We start from the raw sequence: 25,369 nt of genomic DNA on the forward strand, positions 1-25,369 counted from the left end.
ACATAACATCTTATAGCATATGCTGACATATATTCCAGATCGTTGAAGAGTTAAATGTGAAATTAAAAGAAAATAAAACTTGATCTGAGACCCGAAAGAACTCGTGACATGCAGGCACAAGACATTCTGGTAGTATGCTAACTTGCTTGGTTTCATAAGGGAAAACCTGAAATTTGACTACCTAACATTAAACATTTCTCAAAGTGCAATAGCAAAGGGAAAAATAAAATGGAAAGAGAAATAAGAGACTGGGAAAAGCAATAGCATAAAATATGGCAAGAGTCAATGACACTTCTTTATAAAGATCTCATTCAAATCCATATGTAAAACAAAGCTATAAAGAAAAATTTACATCAGAGGGCAGATGGTTTATGAATACAAGGAAACACATCAGATCTTGATAGTAATCAAAGAACTAGAAGCATAACAACCTAGAGCTAACTTTGTACCAAGAAATTTAGAGGGGAAAAAATGGTGTAAGTTGGGGTTAGGGTATGTATATTGATGGCACTGTAAGTTTGTACACTTTGGAAAGCAACATCTTTGATAGCCACATATTTTTGTATCTTTTAACTGAAGATTCCTATTACAGAAAAATTATTCAAAGAAAATAATTCAACAAATGTCAAAAGCCAAACGCACAAAGATATTCTTTACAATTTTTTTTAATGATAAAACTTAGAAACTCTGTATTGCCCAAGAGGAGCAATTTCTTTGACTGAGGCATCAATAAGGGATGGAATTCCACGTTATCATTAAATGTTAAAATTATAAAAATTATGAAGCAGCATCAACACGTTCATGTCATGCCAAATGAAAAGCAGAATTTCAAACTGGAGGCATGTGATGAACATGATAGAAGAAATACTCTTGTACTTATGAAATCCTCAGACGGACTGTCTATGCGATGTTTTAGCAACAAAAGAAACAAAAGAAACAAATGGGATGTTTAACAACAAAAGAAACAAAAATTTAATTTCTTCAGGTTGATTCTTTCAATAAGCAATAGACCCCAAACCTGTTGCACCACCTACTCATCTTTCTATTTGCAACTGAGCCAATTCATCATGTTTTTGTGACCCAACGCTTGCTTTTCCCATCACGCTTCATATATTAAAACATTGGCCAAAAAAAAAAAAAAAAAAAAGAAAATTTAAGCAAAAAAAACCCAAAACAAAACATTGGCAGTAGTACACAAAAAAGGAATTAGCTTCTGAAACTTTATGGGATCACAGGTTTTTCTTCCTCATCTGTCAAAACTTTGTTTTCAACGTTGTATCTATTTCATAACGCAAAAATTGAAATTTCAGTTAAAGCATCTACGTCCTGTTTATCTTGCCCTTGCCCCAGCCACCGGGGAAACTCCAACTCGGAGGAAGCGCCTACTTGTAAAGGCAGGGGAGAAGCTGGCCTCCAGGAGGAGGGGCTGGCGTCGGAAAAAAAAAAAAAAAAAAGCAAAGGACGCCGCGCTGCTTTACGGCACTTGCTCCGCCCCCCTAAGTGCGGGAGGCTGAAGCCGGGAAGATGGCCGCCGCCTACTTCCTCAGCCAGGGCGTGACTGCGCTGGCCGGGTGGTTGCTCTTGTCCTTCGGCAGCTCGGCCACTAGTCAGATGGAGGTAGGAGTCAGGGCCTCTGAGCGAGAGGGCCCTGGGAGGCCAGCTTTGTTGTGGCTGCGAGCGCCCGGCCGACGTCTGATGCACCGCAGCCGAGGGAAGCCTCCTGCAGTCGCCGGCCGCTTACTGGGCTGACTAGGCTGTGGGGACGGGCTCCCAGGGACGGCATAGGACAGGCTTGGTCTGTGTCAGCCTTTTAGAACGATTACTTAAAATAGTCACATTCTGGGAGACGGGAGGTGGGGGCCCTGAGCCTTTGCTCCGACCTGTGTGCGGTCCTTCGCTGGTGAAATGTGAGCACACAGTGCCGCAGCTCCTTTGCCTGCTGTTAAACTGCAACGCTCCCCTTTGGTAGGAGTCAGAGGCACGCTGTATTTTATTTTCTGGCTCGCAGGACGTTCTGGTCTTTTAATAAAGCTTTCACTATTTCCTGGACTCTGATAATACCGAAAGTCCAGATCTGGACTCATTTTCAGATCGAGCATCCTTTTCAGGCCGGCATATGGACCTCTGAAAACCTGCGTCCAAAGTTTCATCCTCTGTTTACTCCATCACCTATGGGGTTACTCCTCGGCTGGAAACTGGAACTTTTTGAAAATAAACTCTCTTTATCGCACATTTTAATCAAAACAAAATTTTATATTTTTAACCTTTCAGATTGCTTGTACCTCTCCCGTTCCACTGGCTTAATGCAAGCCGGGTCATTTCTTGTCCAGACTATTGCAATAACTTTGTCTTGTTTCCCCCAGGCTTCCCAACTCCCTCACTTAGATGCTAGATTAGATTTCACAAAATGGAAACCTGATCAGCTTTTTCTTCCGATTGAATCCTTTCAGTGCTTTTGCATTGCATACAGAATGAAGTTAACACGATCTGGTTCCTGCCTTCTTTTCCAGTCTTCTTATTGGAGCCCATTCTCCCCACCACTTCAGTACACTGAGCTTAGATCAGTGGACTCCACCCTTTTTGAATATATACCCCCACCAATTTAAAAGAATAATAGAGCATGCACTCTATATTCATGAATTACTGCTAATTTACAGACTCAACATAAAGCATATTTTTTAGATAATATAAATATGAGTAGAGGTTCTATTTTCCTCTTTTATGCTAGTGGATTGTCTTGTATACTTCATTTTGGATACCATTTCTCTTTTTTGTGACTGTTGCTGTTCCATTTCACATTACCATGTTTTATACCTCTTCTGTCCATTTACTAAGATGCAGTAAAAGCATAATCTTTGTAGAACCTTCCCCTATAGGCCCTTTCCTTTTTCTTTACTGTTGTAATTTGTATGTTAAGCTAGAATAGCACTCATCTATTATAATTCACATATATGCTTTGTACTATCATTTCATCATCTTTTATTTAGAGTGCAACAGGTCTCTAACTAATCTGCCTCAAGTCATTCGTCCTTCCAGTCTGTTCTCTGACCAGCAGCCAGAGTTATGTTTAAAAATGCAAATCTAATCCTGTCACGCATATACACCTTCATATTGCGTTAGGGATAAAGAACACAGTCTTCATTATGACCCATAAACAATGCCCTGCATACTTTGGCCCCTGCATATACCTCTAGTTCTTTCTCTCTTTAAAACTTTTAGTTATGCTAATCATCTTTCAGTTTCTCAAGACCTTTAAGTCCCCATCTGCCAGCTGGGCCAATGTTTCCTTTGTATAGAATTACTTTCCTTTTTCTCTTCATCTCTTAGATCCTAACCCAAAGATCACTTCTCTAGGGAAACCATCCCTGAGTCCCCCTCCTACAGTTGCTGCCCTCCCCCCAGGTCATTTCCCCTTTTTATACTCTTTCATGATACTCTGTACCTTACCTTTATAGAATTTATAGGTTGTTTTTTTTTATCTTTTTAAAAATTTATTGTGGTGACAATTGTTAGTAAAATTACATAGATTTCAGGTGTACAATTCTGTTTTACATCATCTATAAATCCCATCTAGGTGTGTGCACCACCCAGAGTCAGTTCTTCCATCACCATATATTTGATCCCTCTTACCCTCATCTCCCACCCCCCACGCCCCGTACCCTCTGGTAACCACTAAACTATTGTCTGTGTCTATGAGTTTTTGTTTCTCATTTGTTTGTCTTGTTCTTTTGTTGTTTTTGGTTTATATCCCACATATCAGTGAAATCATATGGTTCTCTGCTTTTGCTGTTTGACTTATTTTGCTTAGCATTATACTCTCAAGATCCATCCACGTTGTCACAAATGGTCCTATTTCATCTTTTCTTACCGCCGAATAGTATTCCATTGTGTATATATACCACAACTTCTTTATCCATTCATCTATCGAAGGACATTTTGGTTGTTTCCATGTCTTGGCCACCGTAAACAAAGCTGCAGTGAACATTGGAGCACACGTGTCTTTATGGATAAATGTTTTCAGATTTTTTTGGGTAGATACCCAGGAGAGGGATTGCTGGGTCATATGGTAATTCTATTCGTAATTTTTTGAGGAACCTCCATACTGCCTTCCATAGCGGCTGTACCAGACTGCATTCCCACCAACAGTGTATGAGGATTCCTTTTTCTCCACAGCCTCTCCAACACTTGTTGCTATTTGTCTTGTTGATGATAGCCATTCTGACTGGGATGAGGTGATATCTCATTGTGGTTTTTATTTGCATTTCTCTGATGATTAGCGATGTTGAGCATTTTTTCATATGTCTATTTGCCATTTGTATGTCCTCTTTGGAGAAATGTCTCTTCAGGTCCTCTGTCCATTTTTTAATTGGGTTGTTTGGTTTTTGTTGTTGAGTTTCATGAGTTCCTTGTATCTTTTGGATATTAGCCCCTTATCGGAGGCACTGTTTGCAAAAATCTTCTCCTCTTCTGTTGGTTGCCTCTTTATTTTGTTGATGGTTTCTTTTGCTGTGTAGAAGCTTTTAAGTTTCATATAGTCTCATTCGTTTATTTCAGCTTTTACTTCCCTTGCCTTTGGAGTCAAATTCATAAAATGCTTTTTGAACCCAAGGTCCATAAGTTTAGTGCCAATGTTTTCTTCTATGCAATTTATTGTTTCAGGTCTTATGCTTAAGTCTTTGATCCTTTTTGAATTAATTTTGGTACATGGGGACAGATAGCAGCCCAGTTTCATTCTTTTGCACTTGGCTTTCCAATTCTCCCAGCATCATTTATTGAATAGGCTGTCTTTCCTCCACTGTATGTTTTTAGCTTCTTTGTCAAAAATTATCTGTCCATATTTATGTGGTTTTATTTCTGGGTTCTCAGTTCTATTCCATTGGTCTATGTGTCTGTTTTTCTGCCAATACCAAGCTGTTTTGATTATTGTAGCCCTGTGGTACAAGCTAAAGTCAGGGAGTGCGATACCTCCAGTACTGTTCTTTTTCCTTAAGATTGCTTTGGCTATTCGGGGTCTTTTGTGGTTCCAAACAAATCTGATGATTTTTTGTTCTATTTCTTTAAAAAATGCTATTGGGATTTTGATGGGGCTTGCATTTAATCTGTATATTGCTTTGGGTAATATGGCCATTTTAACTGTGTTGATTCTTCCAATCCATGAGCACGGAACATCTTTCCATTTCTTTGAGTCTTCTTCAATTTCTTTCAAAAATGTCTTACAGTTTTAAGTATATAGGTCTTTCACATCCTTGGTTAAGTTTATTCCTAGGTATTTTATTCTTTTTGCTGCAATTGCAAAAGGAATTGTTTCCTGTATTTGTTTTTCTGAGGTTTCATTGTTAGTATATAGGAATGCAATGGACTTTTGTACGTTGATTTTGTAGCCAGCAATTTTACTATATTCATTGATTGTTTGTAATATCTTTTTGGTGGAGTCTGTAGGGTTTTCTATACATAGCATCATGTCATCTGCAAAGAGTGACAATTTAACTTCATTCTCACTTCATTCATTCCCAATTTGGATGCCTTTTATTTCTTTCTTTTGCCTGATTGCTCTGGCAAGGACTTCCAACACTGTGTTGCAAAGCAGAGGTGATAGGGGACAGCCCTGTCATGTTCCTGAACGTAGAGCAAAGGGCTTCAGTTTTTCACCATTAATTATGAGATTAGCTAAGGGTTTGTCATATATGGCCTTTATTATGTTAAGGTATTTTTCTTCTATACCTAATTTATTAAGTGTTTTAATCATAAATGGATGTTGTATCTTGTCAAATGCTTTTTCTGCATCAATTGATATAACCATATGATTTTTGTCCTTTATTTTGTTTATGTGATGTATCACATTGATGGATTTGCAGATGTTGAACCATCCTTGTGCCCCGGGGATGAACCCCACTTAGTCGTGATGAATAATTTTTTTTAATGCATTGTTGTATTCGATTTGCTAGAATTTTGTTTAGGATTTTTGCAACTGTATTCATCAGAGATATTGGTCTGTAGTTTTCTTTTTTTGTGTTGTCCTTACCAGGTTTTGGTATCAGGGTAATGTTGGCCTCATAAAATGAGTTAGGGAGTACTGTCTCTTCTTCAGTTTTTTGGAAGAGTTTGAGCAGGATTGGTATTAGATCCTTTTTGAAGGTTTGGTAGAATTCAGTGGTGAAGCCATCTGGTTCAGGACTTTTGCTTTTGGGAAGGTTTTGGATGACTGATTCAATTTCGTTACTGGTGATCAGTCTGTTTACATTTTCCAGTTCTTCATGGTTCAGCCTTGGAAAGCTATATGTTTCTAAGAACTTGTCCATTTCTTCTAGGTTATTGAATTTGGTGGCATATAGTCCTTCATAGTGTTCTTGGATGATCCTTTGTATTTCTGTGGTGTCCGTGATAACTTCCCCTTTCTCATTTCTGATTTTGTTAATTAGTGTCTTCTCTCTTTTTATCTTAGTGAGTCTAGCCAAGGGTTTGTCAATTTTGTTAATCTTTTCAAAGAACCAGCTCTTTGTCACATTTTTTCTATTTTCTTTTTGTTCTCTATTTCATTTAGTTCTCCTCTGATTTTTGTTATTTCCTTTCTTCTGCTGACCTTGGGTTTCACTTGTTCTTCTTTTTCTAGTTCTTTAAGGTGTAACATGAGGTTATTTATTTGCGATTTTTCTTGTTTCTTGAGATAGGCCTGTAATGATATAAATTTCCCTCTTAAAACTGCTTTCACTGCATCCCAAAAATTTTGGTAGGATGTATTTTCATTGTCATTTGTTTCTATGTAGCTTTTGATCTCTCGTCTAATTTCTTCTTTGACCCGGTCATTCTTTAAAAGTATGTTGTTTAATCTTCATGTATTTGTGGTTTTTCCTGCTTTCTTTTTGCAGTTGATATCCAGTTTCAAAGCCTTGTGATAAGAGAATATGCTTGGTGTGATTTCAATCTTCATAAATTTGCTGAGGCTGATTTTATGTCCCAATATATGGTCTATCTTTGAGAATGTTCCATGTTCACTCAAAAAAAAATGTGTAGTTTGATGTTTTAGGTTGAAGTGCTCTGTAAATGTGAATTATGTCCATTTCATCTAATGTGTCATTTAGGACTGCTATTTCGTTATTTTCTGTTTGGATGATCTATCCATAGCTGTCAATGATGTATATATGTCCCCTAGTATAATTGTGTTTTAGTCAATTTCTCCCTTTAGTTCTGTTAGTAGTTGCTTGGTATGTTTTGGTGCTCCCTGATTGGGGACATAAATATTGATGACTGTTATGTCTTCTTGTTGTATAGTCCCCTTTACCATTATGAAATGTCCATCTTTGTGTCTTGTTATCTTTTTTACCCTGAAGTCTGTTTCATCCGATATCAGTATGGCTACACCTGATTTTCTCTGGGTACTATTTGCTTGGAGTGTCAATTTCCACCCAAAGTGGAAAGTGAAGTCAATTTTCACTTTGAGTCTATGCTTGTCCTTGTAGCTGAGATGTGTCTCTTGGAGACAGCATATGGTTGGGTTTAGTTTTTTGATCAATTTTCACTTTGGTCAATTTTCACTTTGAGTCTATGCTTGTCCTTGGTAGCTGAGATGTGTCTCTTGGAGACAGCATATGGTTGGGTTTAGTTTTTTGATCCAATCTGCTACTCTGTGCCTTTTTATTTGTGAGTTCAGTCCATTTACATTTAGGGAGATTATTGATTTGTGAGGATTTCCTGTCATTCTGTCTTTAGTTTTCTGGTAAGTCTGTGTCTCCATTGTTTCTTTGCCTTTTTGTTGTTGTGTATTATTTCTGTGTGGTGGTATTCTATGATGTTTCCCTCTGTTTCTTTATTACAGTATATATTTCAGTTCTGGATTCTTTTTGAGTGGTTTCCCTTAAGTTTATGTAAAAGAAAGTTTGATATTTAGAGTATTCCATTTTCTTCAGCACGCTTACTTTCTCCATTCCCATATTCTCGTTCAGGCCTTTATTCTCCCCCTTTTTATGTTTCGGTTGCTACAAATTGTCCCTGTTGATGGTGGTCGAATAGCCTCCTTTAGTATTTCTTGTAGTACAGGTCGTGTATTAGAAAATTCCCTCAGCTTCTGTATGCCTGGAAAGGTCTTTATTCCTCCTTCATATCTAAAGGATATCTTTGCTGGATATATTATTCTTGGCTCATAATTTCTCTCTTTCAATAGTTTGAATATTTGGTTCCACTCCCTCCTGGCTTGTAGAGTTTCTGCTGAAAAATCTGATGATAATCTAATGGGCTTTCCTTTGTAGGTTACCGTCTTCTTTTCCCTGGGTGCCTTGAGGATTCTTTCTTTGTCATTGATTTTAGACAGCTTCAATACAATGTGCCTTGGAGAAGGCCTGTTTTGAGTGAGGTAATTAGGTGTTCTATTTGCTTCTTGTATTCGAGGATCCAGTCTTTCCACAAGTTTGGGAAGTTCTTATCAACTATTTGTTTGAATATATTCTCTGTTTCCTTCTCTCTTTCTTCTTTTCTGGTATGCCCATTATTCTTATATTGCTCTTTCTGATGGAGTCAGAAAGTTCTTGTAGAGTTCTTTCATTTCTTTTAAGTCTCAAGTCTCTTTCTTCTTCCATCCATGTCATTTCCAAGTTTCTATGTTCGATGTCACTGATTCTTTCCTCCATCTGGTCAACTCTACTACCTAAGCTGGCTAGTTTATTCTTAATTTCTTCTATTGAGTTCTTAATCTCCAGAAATTCTAGTTGGTTCTTTTTTAGAATTTCAATCTCTTTTGTAAAATGCTCATGTTGTTCTTTGATTGTGTTTCTGAGTTCATTAAATGGCCTTTCTGTGTTTTCTTGCATCTGGTTGAGTTTTTTCAGAACTGCAATCTTGAATTCTCTGTCATTTAAGTCACATATTTCCATATGTTTAAGTTCCTTTTCTAGAGACTTCACTTTCTTTCTGAGCTGTCTTGTTGCCTTGGTTATTCATGGCAATTGCTGATCTATTATTTCTCTTCCTAGACATCTACAGGAGTGGCTTCTGCAACAGGTTGATAAGAAGAGGTCTGTCTTTTGTTTTCCTGTACTTGTTGTAGAATGTTTTATTTTCTCTCCGACTGCAGCCTTTTTTGCTCTCTCACACGGTAGTGCTATGTTTTCTCTGCACTATTCCAGCTTCTCACACAATGGAGGGATTCCCTGGGAGATGGGCTTCTCCTCTGTTAATAGTTCGCCTGGGTCACAGGGCGCAGTGTCCGTGTGGGTGTGCGGAGAGCTTTTGAAGTTCCAAAACTCTTCATGCAGCAGATTCAGATCCCGTATGTTTCAGCAGTTTTGTTTACTCCTGCAGGGATCTGCCCAGATAGGTGGGGCAGGGGCTGGGTGAGTTGTGAGAGGTAGCCCAGAGCAATGGCGGCGACCACCACCACAGCCGGTCCTGCTTCCACAGCTCCCTCCCCTTTGCCGGAACTAGTTGGGCTGCCAATCTGTGTCTGCGGTCCACAGTTCTCAGAACAGCAAATATTCTGTTCTTTTGATCTGACACTGCTACTGTTCTACTTCTAGCACCGGGCAGGTGGGGGCGGGGTAAGCTCTGGGAGGGTAGGGAGGGGGCGGCTAGTCTCAGTGCCTAAGGCTTCCGTTCTCTGCTGGGCAGTGAGGGCTTAAACCACCGTTTTCAGACTTCTTCCCTCAATCTTTTCTCCAAGGTCTCTGCCATGAGCATTGGATTCAGCCATGTTATATGCTGGCCCCTCAGCCCTGTGGGCCAAAAATGGAGCCCTAGCAGTCCGAGTTTTTCCCTCTCCCACAGGTGCGGTAGTTCCGGGATGCAGCAAGCTCGGAGCACTGAGCTAGGTCTGTGTCCTGTGCCCGCACAGCTCTATCTCCACACTTTTCTCTCCTACCCCCGCTCGCACGATTCGCCTACCTTTAGGTGAATTCAGTAGTGGGCCTCTTCATCTTGCCTGTCTGCTGTGCATGGAGTCCTTTGTGGAGTTATAGTTGTTCGATTAGTTGTAAATTCCAGGGGAGATTTACAGAGGCCCACCTTGTGCTGCCATTTTGATGATGTCTCCTTATAGGTTGTCTTTATCTGCTTAATGTGTGTCTATCAAATTGGGTAGTAACCTCTTTGGAGGCAAATCTGATTGTTTGCCCATCATTGTATTCTGAACTTGGGACAGTGACTGGCGTATGCTGCTCATTGAATGTGATGAATAAATGAATGTTACATTAAAGTGTAATATGTGTGCATGCTTGTTTTTATTGCACTCTGGGATTCTTGAGAAAAGGACCTATGTTTTTCAATGATTTTTGTATCACTGCATTACATGGTTCCTGGCACATAAATGCTCCACTAACTAGTATATACCATGTTTCCCCGAAAATAAGACCTAGCCTGAAAATCAGCTGTAATGCGTCTTTTGGAGCAAAAATTAATGTAAGGCCCAGTCTTATTTTACTAGGACCAAGTCTTTATAATATAGTATAATATAGTGTAAAGTATTGTAATATAATATAATATAATATAATATAATATAATATAATACCGGATCTTATATTAATTTTTGCTCCAAAAGACGCATTAGAGCTGATTGTCAGGCTAGATCTTATATTTGGGGAAACACGGTACACAGAATGAATGAGTAACTTTGCAGAGCCTGTATTATCTAAACAATCACAAAAGAATTTTGCCGTCTCAGAGTTTTACTAAAGTCTTAATGATGTAAGAATTTTGGAGTTGGAAGGGACATTAGAGATTAGTGGGTCAACTTTCAGTTTTTACATGAGGAAAGTCAACTCCAAAGAGCTAAATGACTTACCTCTGCCAGGTGAAGCATATGATGTGGGCTAAGAATCAGATCTCCAAATTCCTAATCCAGTGCTTTATCCACTGTAGCACATTGCTTTTTTTTTTTTTTTTTTTTTTTTTTTTTAGCATCCAGGCAGCTGTTGAGACAGGTTAAAAAGAAAAAGGTGTGTGTGTGTGTGTGAGAGAGAGAGAGAGAGAGAGACTCCCACACAATTGAGTGAATTTTTTATGTCATTGTCCTTGAAATTTTCTAGCCAGCTGAAAATGAAAACAGCTAACATTTGTTATGCCATTCTAGGTTCTAGTCACCATTTCTACATTCTGTGAGTCAGGTAGCATTACCATTTTATAGATAGGGAAATGGAGGCACAGAGAAGTTAGGCAGCTTTCCTAAGTTTATAACAGCTAGTAAGTAATAGGGCCCAGATATGAATCCAGGCAGCTTGAATGGTCTAGTAATTAACACTGGTTGGGAGCAGTCTGAGGTCATTATGGTTTATATTCATTATTATTTTAATATATAATATGAATCATGTTCATTAGACATCTGGATGGTATTGGATGCTGAAATTTGTAATGTTTCATGATGGCAAATATAACTCAGAGTTAGTTTAACAGATTAGTGAAATGCTAGAGCCTGTGCTTAATCAAATATATTGGTGATTTCAAATAAAGTAATTGGAAGTGCCCAGCGCAGCATACAAATGAATATTGAATGAAAGTTCACCAGGAATGGTATTAATGGTATGTGTAGAAACAAGATATGAAATAAGTTGTTCACAATTTAAAGACTGAATGGAAAACAAAAATCATATAAGGAAGAGCTGATTGAGATAAAATGTTTAAAAACAAATAGGCCTTCTCCCAAATAATGCCCCTCAACAAAATAAAGCTATTTGTCCTTCATAAGATGAAATACTGAAATCTTTATAAATTTACATAATGATTACAGCTGTAAAAACTCCATGAATCTTACCTGTCCTTTATCATTCTTTCTTCTGGGAAATGTGGCTTTCTTCTAATCTTTTTGCTATTATTTGACTCATAGGATCAAGCAGAGCAGTTCTTTAGAAGTGGCCACACAAACAACTGGGCTGTTTTGGTAAGTATAGTCTATAAAGAAATACCGTGCTGTTCACGTTAGATATATGTCTGAGAAACTGTGTGTGCAATCAAATTTTTGAAAATAAAATTTATTTTCTCATATCTTATAATAGAAATTCTTTATTATGATTTGTTGTATTTTAAATTGACCACATTAACTAGTAACATTCTTTGCTTTCAGTATATCTGTGAAGTGGTGATGTGTTAATAACTATAAGAATAAACTAGGGGTGCTATTGTTAAAGGAAGCATTTTATAAAATGTAGTTATTTTAATCATAGGGACTAGTAATTGTATTTCTTATTTATAATATTAGTTAATAGATACTCTCTACCTAGACTATTTTATTTTTATTAAATTGTTTTTTCTGTTTACAAAAATGATCATTAAAGAAAATTTGAATTATACAGTAAAGCTCAGAAAAAGACAGATTAATTTTAATGTTATGTGAATTTCACCTCAATTAAAAAAAAAAAAAAAAGAAGACAGGAAAAAAGTCTTCAAGACCCACATGTTAGAATCAACATTTTGGTGAACATTCTTCTAACCTTTTCTCTCTTCATATGTATCGTGTTTCTCTGAAAATAAGACCTAGCCGACCATCAGCTCTAATGTGTCTTTTGGAACAAAAATTAATATAAGATCTGGTTTTATTTTAAGTAATATAAGACCGGGTATAATATAATAAAATATAATATAATAAAGTATAATATAATATCAGGTCTTATATTAATTTTTGCTCCAAAAGATGCATGAGAGCTGATGGTCCGGCTAGGTCTTATTTTCAGTGAAACACGGTATTGGCATAAAGATACATGATTTTATGTAACTGAGATCATATTATACCTGCTATTTTACAACCCCATAGCAGTATATCATCAGTATATCATGAAGAATCTTTTTCTGCAAGTAGATATAGAGATACATAATATTTTCCAAAGGCTGTATTGTTTTCTCTTTTATGAATGTGCCGTAATCTCCAGCTCATGGGCATTTTAAATTTTTCATTATTTTAAGTAAGGCTATGTTGAACATCCTTATACATACATCTTGTGAACTTGACTGATTTTTCTCTTTAGGATGCATTCTTAGGCATAAGGCTATAAAGTCATGGAACATAATTGCCCTCTAGAAATGCTGTACTTCTTTTTCTAATCCCAAGCCAACTGTGTATTATTGATTTTTATCTTCTTGATTGCTGAGCAACAAATTAAATTTTGTTTTAATCTGTATTGTTTTGATTGTTAGTAGGGTTTGCTTATTGACCCATTTTTTATCCCCTTGCCTTTTTTTTTGTTGGTGGTATGAATTATCTTTAATTTATTTGGATTTATAATTTGGTATTTTTAATTCCCCAAATAGAATACATGTAATCAATTTTATTTTTCTTGTGCTTGAAAAGTATTTGGATAATAGTTTCACTGCTGGGGATTCACTTAATAACATCTGCATGATTAGAAGATACAATAAATTTGACTTAATGAAAAAATGTATAAAAGTGTGAAAAAACGATGAGGAAAAAAAGATGAGGAAATAAAGAGGCAAGAAAGGGAGCTGATTTTTTTGAAGAAGGAGGGAAGCAAAGAATGTATAGCATTTCAAAGCCAGTAACTCTTGTTGAAAAGGAAGAAAATTGGAGAGCATGAATTTAAAGAATATAGTGGGAATATAAAGGAGGTGGGTGGAGGAATTCAACTGAAAGTGTAGAACAAACATACAAGTATAATTAGCTTTACTAAGGCCCAAAGAAGATTGTCTGAATGTTTGAGGCCTTGTTCAGTTTTTTGAGAGTAGTTTTATTAAAATATATAATTATCTACAGGTTGCTAGAAGTAAATAAAGAGTGATTGTTGTTACTATACATATTTGTATTCAATATGATTGTATAGTGATTAAATAGAACAGTATAACATGGGTTTATGGCCCGTTTTCCTGTTCTTCAGGACAAAACACCTTCTATATGCTACCCCTCCAAAGAGATTTTATGAAGGAATTGAACAAAAGCTGTTCAAGATAAGGAGACAGATTTTTATTGATTATTAAAAGTGGGGAAAGCTATCAGGAGGCAGGCCATGATGTACAAATTTGAGAGGATAACTTGCTCTACAGGAAACTAAAGGCTCTCGTGATTAGTCTTTCTTTGGGAACTCCTAAAATGGAGTCACTGTCTGTGTGCAGACCACTAATTGCCAAAAGGCTCATTCTTTAGACGAAGAGCCTATTAGCTTATACTGTACACACATTAAAGCCTTCCTTCTCCTGGGAAACGTCTAACCGAGCCCTTCTCCAGTCTTAACCTGGGCTTTACATGAGAAATAGAGGTGAAAAAGAACTATTGCTGAACATTTCATAATAACTGTAGTTGTCATATTCTGTGCAATGTTTTACACATTAGCTCAGTATGATGAGACTTCAATAAATTGTACTTAAATGGAAAATTATGAAATTTGACCGGGGTCAGGTTGAAAGTACTAAACAGGCATTTCTTTCAAGTTATGTAATTCAGATTTTAAAACAATATGTTTTTCCCCTTAGTTTGAATTAATTGTTTTTCAATCTTGACTAGTGACCAGAGATAAATGAAATGCTCTTTTGCTCTTGTAATATGATTGAGAAAGCTTTTGCTTCCAAAGGGAGGTAGAAGGAAAATTGGATTCTATTTTACACTCAGGATCTACTTTGAATAAAATATTTTTGCCTCTGTTAAAAAAAAGTTATAAAAATAATTCATATTCATGGTTAAAAAAAGTACAGTGTGGAAGGGCTCCTCTTTGACCCCCATTTTTATTCTTGCTAATCATTGTCATCAATTTCTTCTATATCCTTTTAGAAATTTCCAATGCATATAATCACATTTGTGTCTACCCCTCCCTGCTTTTAAAAAGACAAATGGATCATAGTACATGTTCTTTTACAACTTGCTTTTTTTTTGGTATGTCATTCAGTGAATATGTGATAATTTAAATTGGTATCTCCTCATTCCTTCTCTTTTTTCAGTCTTTATGTCCTGTCTTGTAAATTGCTGGTGAAAATGAGGGCAGTTTCTTAGGTTTATTCTCATTAAATAGTAGAATAGATGACAAAAGCCTTTTAGGGTAGTAAAATGCAATGAATATACTGAATATACTAATTTAAATATAAATTACACTATTTCTGCTCAAGTTAGGGAACCTGTAGTTTTTCTTTCTTTTTTTTTGATAGGTAGTGATTTTGTTTTTAGCTTTTTAGTTTTGATTTTTGCTAATACAGGCAATGTTATGAAAATCCTTGAATACATAGTTTTGCATACTTATAGGAGCTAAATCAAAAGATAAGTACATTTTCAAACTTGATGTATGTTGCATATTACCTTCTTAGAAGGTTTATATTAATTTACATTCCCATCAGTAGGATATGAGGATTCATTTCCCTATACTCTTGCCAATACTATGAATTATCAGACTTTTGAATAGTTACCAATTTGATTTGTGTTTTTTAAATTATGGCAGAAGTTGAGCATCTTTAAGAGTTTTATTGTCCATTTTTAATACTCTTGTTATGAAATGCTTGGTCTCATTCTCTGCCCATTTTTCAAAATTATTTTGTTCATCTTTTATTGTTATAATTTTTTCAAGTTTTTCATTTCAGGTAGGATTTTATGTTATTTTCACATGTGGAGTTTACATTTTTATATAGCCAGAAATTTTAGTTTCATTAGATTCCAGGTTGAAAATTCATTTTAATAAAAAAATTTCGCAGTTCCTTTCTATTTGCAGGGGTAAGAACATTTATGCTATTTTCAAAACTGTCCTTGTACCTAACTATGAGCAGAGGCTTATGGTAGGAGGTAGGGGGGTGCTTGGTGCGTAGGTATGCTACCAACTGACCCTGCTTCTGTTTTGGAATGGATTCTCAGGAGGGCTGACTTCTGAGCTATGATGTTAGATTTTCCTAGTACCTTTGATATCATTTTTAGAATGTTTCTTTTTCTTTTTTTTTAAATGCTATTTTGTGTCACTTTAGAACTTTTATTTTCTATATCAAATACAGAAAAATAATTGCAAAACGTTCTAGTGAGGTTGTTTTTTCGTTAAGTGTAAAACTAGTTTGAATTGTTTCTCGTTTTCTGTTCAGTTCAACAGCTTCTTTATAATGCATTCTCTTATGTACATATAAAAGTGTTTTGTAGGTTATGTTTTAGACTCTATTTTACATTTTTTATGACTAAAATTAGGAAGCAATCCAGAGTGAAAGGAATATTATATAACCCAAGGTAACTAATTTTGTTTTCTATTCTATGAAGAGATTATGAGCATTGTCTTTGATTTTAAAGAATTTAGTCTTTTAGAAACTGGAACGTTATAGAATCACATAAATTGACAATAACTCAGTTGGTTCAGTATTTGATTAAATTCCCCAAGGATTTGTTTTCTCTTAAGCTGTATGGTCTTTTTATTTAATACACTCTCTCTGTAGAGAGATTGGTTTATTGACAATTCTTCATGTGCTTTGCTCTTTCTAAGCCTCACTTACAATAGACTCTTCCTTTAGGCATCTCTATATCCTAGCTAAAGAGAAATAATTCTGTAACTTAGTGGCTTATTTTGATTCACAAAAATAATACATTTGTTTTAATACTTTAGGTGTGTACATCCCGATTCTGGTTTAATTATCGACATGTTGCAAATACTCTTTCTGTTTATAGAAGTGTGAAGAGACTAGGTATTCCTGACAGGTAAGAAGTCTTCATAAAGCTTAACTCTGAACCTCAATGAAAATCATCCTTAGATGATTGTTATTATATTTGTATTTTTGTGCTTTTGTAAAGATAAGAAAACCTGATTTAAAGTTTGTTTTATTGTTGTTAGAAGATACTATCATGTATAAAGTAGCCCTTGCTTAAGACCATAATGGCAAATTATATAAAACATCAATCAATACTAAGGTAAAAAGATTTGATAAAGTATAATTGTTTAGTATTATTTACTTAAATCATTAAATGCCACAGTCTGGGTTTTTAATTGCCGGTAGCTGAAGACTGATTGAAATAGAAAAGCAATGTTTTTTACTCATTTTTATTAAATTTACTGGGGTGACAATAGTTAGTAAAATTACAGAGGTTTCAATTGTACATTTTTATAATACATCATCTATATGTTGCATAGTGTGTTCACCAGTTGATATTTTGATATGGATTACATTAAATCTGTATATTGCCTTGGGTATTATGGCCATTTTAACTATGTTGATTCTTCCAATCCATAAACACGGAATATCTTTCCATTTCTTTGTGTCTTCTTCAATTTCTTTTAATAATGTCTAGTAGTTTTCAGTGCATAGGTCCTTCACATCCTTTGTTAAGTTTATTGCTAGGTATTTTATTCTTTTTGTTGAAATTGCAAAAGGAATGATTTTTTTCATTTCTTAGAAACGGAATTTTTGAAAGCATATTGATTAGTATACCACATTGACGGGAAGGCTGTAGCTTTAAATAGTCAGGAACAAGGAAGGTCTCTTTTTTGAACAAGGAAGACTGTGTAGCAAAGAAGACATTTCTAAAAACCATGGTATAAAACTAGTCCAGTGACAGTAATGCAGCTGTGAATTGCTGAAGGCTACACTCAGTAACCGCATAGTTGCTACCGTTGCCTTTGGAAGCTTCATGTTGGCACTGCTGCCTGCTGCCCAAATCCAGCCTTTGCTGTCCCAGCTTCTTAGGGAGGTGGACTCTGCCTCCTCCCTATATGGAGACTCATATAGTGAGATATTTCCCAATTATGTGAGGGAATTCAGGTACCAGGCAGAACCTCCACACCGTCACCCCCAGATACATGTCTTTGTTGGTTTGCCAGATACAATAGATCTGTTTTTGCTCCTACCAGAGCAGTTATGGAAGAAACTGCAGTCAGTTCAGTTGTTTAGGTTTGATTTATTTAGTCTTATGGTCCTCTCTACCTTTGAGCCAGTGTAGAAAGAGCTTTGCAGTGAAACAGATCTTAGTTTGAAATCTGGGGTTAGTGGTGGTTTTGGTTAAGTCACTTGGCCATACGAAGCCTGTTTCCTCGGCTCTTACATGGTGATAATAGTACGTTCTTTGCAGTATTCAGGTACTTGCACTAAAAAGCAAATAGAGATATGTATAAAGTGCTGCAGGAGCAGAAAGGAAACAGTGAATGACTCAGGAAACGAAGTTATATTTCATGTAAAATGGTTATTTTAGCCTGAGAAGCTGACAAGAACTGTAATTTAATTCCTATACTTCAAATGGAAATTAAGACAACTTAATAATATTACCATTTTAAAAAAGTACATTAAGTCTGAGAAAGGATGACTTGTTATATCAAGTATAGAGGTATTGTTGTAATTAGCCAGCTATTATAATTTGTCAATTGGCTCTTCTCAAATAGGTCTATATGGATTAATCCTTTGATTTTTACCTGTTGTTGCTTCTTTATCCTATGTGATCCTCCAGGGAGCTACTATAGATGGTTTGGCAGTAGTTTTCACCTTGGTAAATGAATCTTTGTTTGATTTATAAAGTTATTATAGTAAGTGTTTAAATGGTTTGAGTAAGATCTGGATGGACTTTTTAGAAATAGTATATAACTACAGCATGTGTTTTATAATTAGTAGGTTTGTCCCTAAGTTTCTGAAGAATGTTCTTTAAAAGCTTATTCTTGTATCAAGTGATTGCCTGTCTACATCTCTGGTTATAAAATCTTTGTTGGGGAATGAATTGAGGATTTAAACAGTTGGTGATTTAAACCATTTGTTATTTAATAAACAGAAATCAAAGAAAAGATTCTATTTCGCTTTTAGCCTAATATGGTGAATACTCTTATTGGTGACTTGTCCCACTTTACTCCTACCTGGAATTAAGTATAAAAATATAATTATAACTAAATTTTTATTCAGAAAGTAAAAAACTATTATGAAATAACAGTTTAGAAACTTAAAATCATTCAGAATAGTTTTCACTTTTAAAACTTGTATTTAAAAATACTGTTTGAATTATTTTATACATTGGTCAGTATATTTAATAACAGTTATGAGTAGAGCTCTGGTTTCTTAAAAAAAAAATTGTTTGCTTTTTAAAGGAACATTTTACTTTTGTCTTGAAATGAAAAGTATTTGTATTTGGTTTTCCCATATGTTTCAGTAAGAAATTAGTCATGTCACAGATCAGTTACTAAAATACATGTCACTGATTATTGCCTTTTTGGAAGTTCACATAAATTCTGTAGATCCTGTTTGAAATGTCACATTAATTATGTCACTACTGTCACTGCTCTTGTTCTGATTTGATTTACCTCTGATATTCTGTCTGTATTTTACATACTCCAACCACACTGTACTGTTCTCTCTGCCTGGAATGGTTGTCTATACTTCTAGCTCAGCGCGACCTAAACCTGGCTGTGATTTGGAATCACTTGTGGTGTACACTGAAAATACTGATTTTCACTTCTGGAGATTCTAATTCACGAGATCTGAAGTGAGGCCCAGACATCAGCTCTATATGTGGTTCTGATGCACAACCAAGTTTAGGAAGCACAAGTTTAACTTTTACCTGATCTTCCAAATTTACGTTGCTCTAATACTTCTTCAAAAAAGCATTTCCTGATCCGCTTTTTTGTTTCTATAAGTGTCCTATGTAAACTTTGATTATAACATGATTATACTAATTTAGTATGTGTCCCTTATTAGATTAAACTCCTTGAAGGGAACAAGGATTATATTTTATTTCACTCTGTACTTCCAGCATCTAGCATAGCGCCTGGCACATAGCAGGTGCCCAGTAGGTACTGGAGAAATAAACACGTGACTTGGAAATACTTCATCAGGCAAAGAAAGCACAAGTTTGTGCTTTAAAAGTAAAAACATTTCTATCGCAGAAATTGTTTTAATCTACTCTTTAACAATATCAATCTGGTATAAAAGATATTTTAATAAACAGGTTGCCATAATTTTATAATACTATTTCAAAATATTGATTCAGGGAAAAGGGATTTTTATGGTTATGGGGGAGAATAAAATGGCATGCTCCTAAGATCTTTATAAGATCTCCTAAGATTTTCATGCCCTCCAGCCTGACTGTTACCATTTTATATCTGAGTTTTATGTAGGAAAGCTGTCTTGTACTTTGTGCCAATACTTTCTGTAACCTTACCCAACCTCAGAGATTTTGTTTTTATTTGCTTGGTTTTAGTTTCCTGAAACATTTTTCTATTTTTAGGAAATTTTCTGCCCTTAAATAATTGTTTTGGACTAAACTCCTGTTTCGCTACCTCCAATATGCTTAATATACTTAAGATGAGGAAGAGAAAAGGCATTAAGCAGGGGTTAGATTCTAAAGTCAGTACGTGAAGCAAAAATTGAGCCAAAATTATTCTCAAAAGCATATTAAATAGCACATAAAGTACAATATGGTATTGTCTTACTTAAACCATTTAAATATTTCCTAATGACTTATAGATCAAATAAAGATTCATTTATGAAGGCGAAAACTGTTGCCAAACCATACATAGTAGCTTCCTGGAGGAGCGAGCACATAGGGTATCGAAGCAACAACAGTTAAAAATCAAAGGATTAACCCATATAGACCTATTTGAGGAGAACCAACTGATAAATTATAATAATTGGCTAATTACAAGAATAATACCTTTATACTTGATGTAACAAATCATACTTTCTCAGATTTACGTACTTAATGTTTTCTTTGGTGGAGCTTTTGATGAAGTGGTTCACTTAGGATTAGGGACGTGTTACATCAAAATACACATATCTTGAATACTAGAATTGTGATGCCCATGCTGTGAGAGGCACATGGAAATTGAGGCTGACTGAGGGAATGTAGAATCATAGTTCCCATCTCATGTTTACTTTGGGGAATATACATTGAGTATTAAGATAGGTGAGATCTGTCTCCCCTTTTCCTTTTCCTTTTTTTTTTTTTTTTTTAATGGTTTACCTCCACTACCAATTGGGTGGATGTGAGTTTTTGTAATGATCCCTGCCCCGTAAAGTGTTTCTATAATTAAACCCAGCAGCTTTTTTGACTCTTTTTTTCCTTACTCCGTATGTCCATCATTATGTGAGATTAATATTGCTATTTTAAACTTTTTATTCTTCATCTCCCCTTATTCGTAAACTCTAATGTATGCAAAATAAAATTCAGATCCTTTATGCTGTACTCAAGGCTTTTGCAGTCTGGTTCCAAATATGATACTCTGATCATTTAATTTCAATTCAGTCAGTTCTTTGTTGTAAGTCCCTATATTGGCCTCTGTCATTGCCTTACACTGGCCCTTCCACCTGCACTTCTTTCATTCCTCCCTTACTTTCTAGTTTCCCTATGCCCAGATTCAGTGCCTGCATTCCCTAAAGCGTGGTTCTCCTTATATCGATACTATTTATACTTCTATCATGACACCTTTTATGTGTATCAGTCTTATTTCTTCAAGGCTGGTTCTGATACTATGTTTGTATTCCCCACAGTGCATCTTTGGTATATTGTGCAGAGCTGAATGAATGAATAAATAATATACTAAAGTCCCCTAGCTAAGTGGAACCTCCATGGTCTTGGCCAGAAGGGAAATATTTGTGAATACTGCTAGTTTATATTCTCTTTAAATTTTGTTTGTCAAACTGCACTGAGATAACGGTGCTCTGTACTATATTTTATAAACTATTCCCTAATTGCTACTCTAGGGATCCATGAGTGGGGTGATCTTACCAGAGAACTTTATATTCATTTCTTTTTATCAGATAGAAGTCCATAAAAGTCTCGCATAAGACAAATCAACTTTAACTTTACTTATTCTCTAATTTCCTACTATTTAAGTTCCCTTGGGACGAACTCTTTTTTTGTCCTTTGTCCCTTTTAATTTCTTTCTCAAGTAATAAATATTAGAATTAGAAATGTGAATTCTGGTAATTTTTCTATAAATTAAAACAAGAAAAAATTAGTAATTGCCTATTGTCATTTTGCCTATGTCAATCACTAATTGCCTATTTAACATTACATTGGTAATATAGCTTTTGACTATTGCTCTTTTATGCTGATGTGGATTCGATGATGTGGAAAAGAGGGCATTTTCTAAAGTTGCGCATTAATCAGATATTGGAGGAATTTTCTTGTATACTTTCTTATTAAAATAATGTAGAGAATGGCCTGGTTATTACGGTTCTTTGAAAATGCTTATGGCTTTTTCTCCATGAGGTCAGCCAAAATGGACCCTTATTTCTGGACTCCTCCTTCATCCACTCCATTACAAACATTCACTATCCACTATAATTCAGGTACTATGTTAGGGATTTTATAACGAGTTATTTCATTTATTCTTTGAGGCCTTTATGAGAGATTGTATTTTTCCCATTTTACATATTAGAAATGGTTACTCAGTGTGGTTAAATGACCTACTTAAGGTCCATTAAAGGTACCATTACATAGTAGAACCAGAAAATACATAGTTGGAATTGATGTCTTTTGATTTTATGGCTGGAGTATTTCTATTATATCAAAGCTATCTCCTCCCTAAGCAATTAGAACTGTTACTATTTATGTAGTATTTATAATTAGAGAATTCTTTTGATAATGTCTCATTTTATTCTAATGGCAATCAGAGGGTGGTGTAATTATGCACACTGATCATTTAATACTTTATTAAACTCAAAACTGTATATCTACATGTTGAATGTAGTGCTGGGGTGTTACGAAAATAATTTAATAAATATGAAGAATGCCACTCCTATGATCCCATTTGCTTATTTTTTTCCATAGTTTTTACTATTGTCTAAGTCTTCATTATTTCATGTTTCATGTACTTCATGCTTCTATACTTCATAATATTTGTAACTGTAGTACATGCTCTGTACTTCAGTGGCTTTGTAGCTGTTTATTCCATCTCTAGTCTCTTTTCCCCTGCAACTCATCCTACACACAGCTGTTAGAATTATCTTTCTCAGACACTGCTTTCATCTTTTCACTCCCACGATCAAGAACCTGTAGTGACTCTGTTGGCTCTCTAAACAACCCAAAATATACTGCTTTGTTAATTTCAACTTACTATGTTCATTTTTTTTTTGTTATGACATCTGCTGCACAATACGTAGTCATTCCCATTTCTTTTTCTTTCTTTTCTTTTTTCTTTCTTTTTTACCATTTATCTTACCTAGAATACTTGGAATATCCTTTGTGCTCTCTTTTTCTACCCATCTATCTATCTTTCTTGTGTGTTACTATGTAGAACTTTGTACAGGGAGGTCACTGAGTGAATTTTTAAAACCATTACAATTAATCTATAAAATTTTCGAGATAAATATATATTTAAAATTTTATTACTTTATTACTTTTTATTTTATGATTTTGCTTTGTTTTTATGAACAAAAGGACTAGTGCTTTGTAAATAACTTGCAATATATTATCATAGTTATTGTCAAGATACTATTAATTCATGCCTTTGAATGTTCTGATTCTTGTCTCCTGTCACTTCCTCAATAATTTTTTCTCACATACTCCATAAAAATATAAATAATGCTGTTGAATATGGATACTGTGTATTCTGAACAAGTTGTCATTTTATTCTCACATTGACAGCTGATCAGTCTGCCATTCCACATGATGTTCCTAATCATTTAATATGAATTAATTGTATAACATCTTGACTAGGGAAACATTTAGAATAGTTACAAAGTTGAAATGTGCTCTAAGAAGGAGAATAGTCACCAAAATAAAAGGAGCATTTTGGCTACAGCCATCTTGTTCTTACATTTAGATAATAAGCAGGACCCATTTACAAGACTAAGAATATTATGAACGGTTTTATGGAGCAAAGGGGAAATTTCTTTATTGATTTGTACATAAATAGGAAGGTTTGGGGATGTTGAAAAAGCCAGACGTTATTCCTTCATCAATACCACAATGTCTTCATTACTGACACTATCCTCATAGCTGGTAACTTGTTTTCCTTGACTTTGTTAATTTTTAGAATAGTCTTGGCTATTCTTAGGTATTGTTCTTCCATATTAAGTTTAGAATCAGCTTATCAAGTTCTTAAAATCCTGTTGAGATTTTGATTAGCATCATAGCGAGCTTTAAATTACCTTAGAGAGAACGGGTTTCTTTATAGTATTAAATCTTTCAATTTATGAATTATATGCAATGCCATTTAATTATGTGTTTAACAGCTTTTGACTAAGTTTTATAATTTTTAATTTTTCTCCATAACATTTTTAGTAGAATTTTTAGTTTTTCACCAAGGTGATCCTGAATTTAGCAATTGGTACAGCCTACAGAGAGTGAGAAATCATCCAGGTCAGAGGAATCCAGAACAGTCACTGAGGAGAAGGACTACGTTGTCCCTCAAAGTTCTACCTATTGTTACTTAGGGCAATTCCTGACTGTGCTTGCTTGCGGGTTATACTTAAATTTTACTTCCTACTGCATCATCAGGCCTTCAGTAAACGTGAAAATGGCCTGAGAATGTTACTGCTAGTTACTGCTAGTTTTCATTTTTTTATTTTTTATATCTTGGACAATTTATAGAATCTCTCTTAGCTTTAGTGCCCTGATCTGTACGATAGGGAAACAATATCTACATGGGGTGAATCTTGTTGGTTTATCAGTCTGGTTGGGAGTAATTCCCAGCTCTCTTTTCCCTTGCATCATTCCATAATCTCTTGAATCAGCCTATCATGTTTTCTGATTACTTTGATTGCATTGGTCTAGCATCAAGTGACTTGGCATTAATTTAATGATTCTAAATGCTAGTTTTATTATTACTGTGACAGTCTTAGTCAGCATAAAAAGGGTCATAAAAAGGTAGAGAGGTTTGTAAGTTGAGTCATTTTCAGTCATGAGTTGACTGTGTACAGACTAGATGGGAGTAATAGGCCTATTAGAAGGAAAAGGAGAAAGGAGCAGATGCTTGCAAAATTGCTGAGTCATGTTAGTGATAAAACACTGGATTACATAACATTCCACAAATTTTTATTGTTGAGATATCTAAAATTACTTTTGAGTTCTAGTCTCTGAAAGGCTTTATGCTTGAATTTCCATAAAATAGTGTCCCTTTTTAATATTCATCTTTTTTATTTGAACTAGCTTTAGTGATTTTTTGAAATTAAGAGAGCCTGACTAGAATAAATATTAAGGTGTGGGTAAACGCTTAACAAAGCCCTTTCTTTTTACAAAAGAATTGATTTTTTGTTCACTTTGTAATCGTTCCCTTGGATATCTGATAAAGGTAGACAATATTACTTAGGGTAAAATGTCCCCTTATTGATTAGATAACTGCAAATGGACTGAGATAAATAATAATTTCTGAAAGCTTCCCTAACCTGATGAAGGAAACCAACATGAAGCTCAGGAAGTGCAGGGAGTTCCAACCAGGATAAACCCAAACAGGTCCACACCAAGACACATTATAGTTAAAATGGCAAGGGTTAAAGACAAAGAGAGAATCCTAAAAGTAGCAAGAGAAAGATAGAGGGTTACATACAAGGGAACTCCCATAAGACTATCAAATGACTT

At 35.2% G+C, this 25,369-nt stretch overlaps 1 protein-coding gene across 1 annotated transcript in view; it reads left to right on the plus strand.

Annotated features, from left to right (window-relative positions):
- The first annotated feature begins 1,490 nt into the window (after positions 1–1,490).
- PIGK (phosphatidylinositol glycan anchor biosynthesis class K) overlaps positions 1,491–25,369 on the plus strand; it is a 114,692-nt gene continuing 90,813 nt past the window's right edge. The window contains exons 1-3 of the mRNA XM_081057040.1: positions 1,491–1,617; positions 11,804–11,857; positions 16,482–16,573. Coding sequence (XP_080913166.1) covers positions 1,525–1,617; positions 11,804–11,857; positions 16,482–16,573 — 239 coding nt within the window. The 5' untranslated portion in view covers positions 1,491–1,524. The remainder of the gene's footprint in view (positions 1,618–11,803; positions 11,858–16,481; positions 16,574–25,369) is intronic.

This window comes from Rhinolophus hipposideros (assembly GCF_964194185.1).
Source record: "Rhinolophus hipposideros genome assembly, chromosome: 8".
In the NCBI taxonomy this organism is placed as follows: domain Eukaryota; kingdom Metazoa; phylum Chordata; class Mammalia; order Chiroptera; family Rhinolophidae; genus Rhinolophus; species Rhinolophus hipposideros.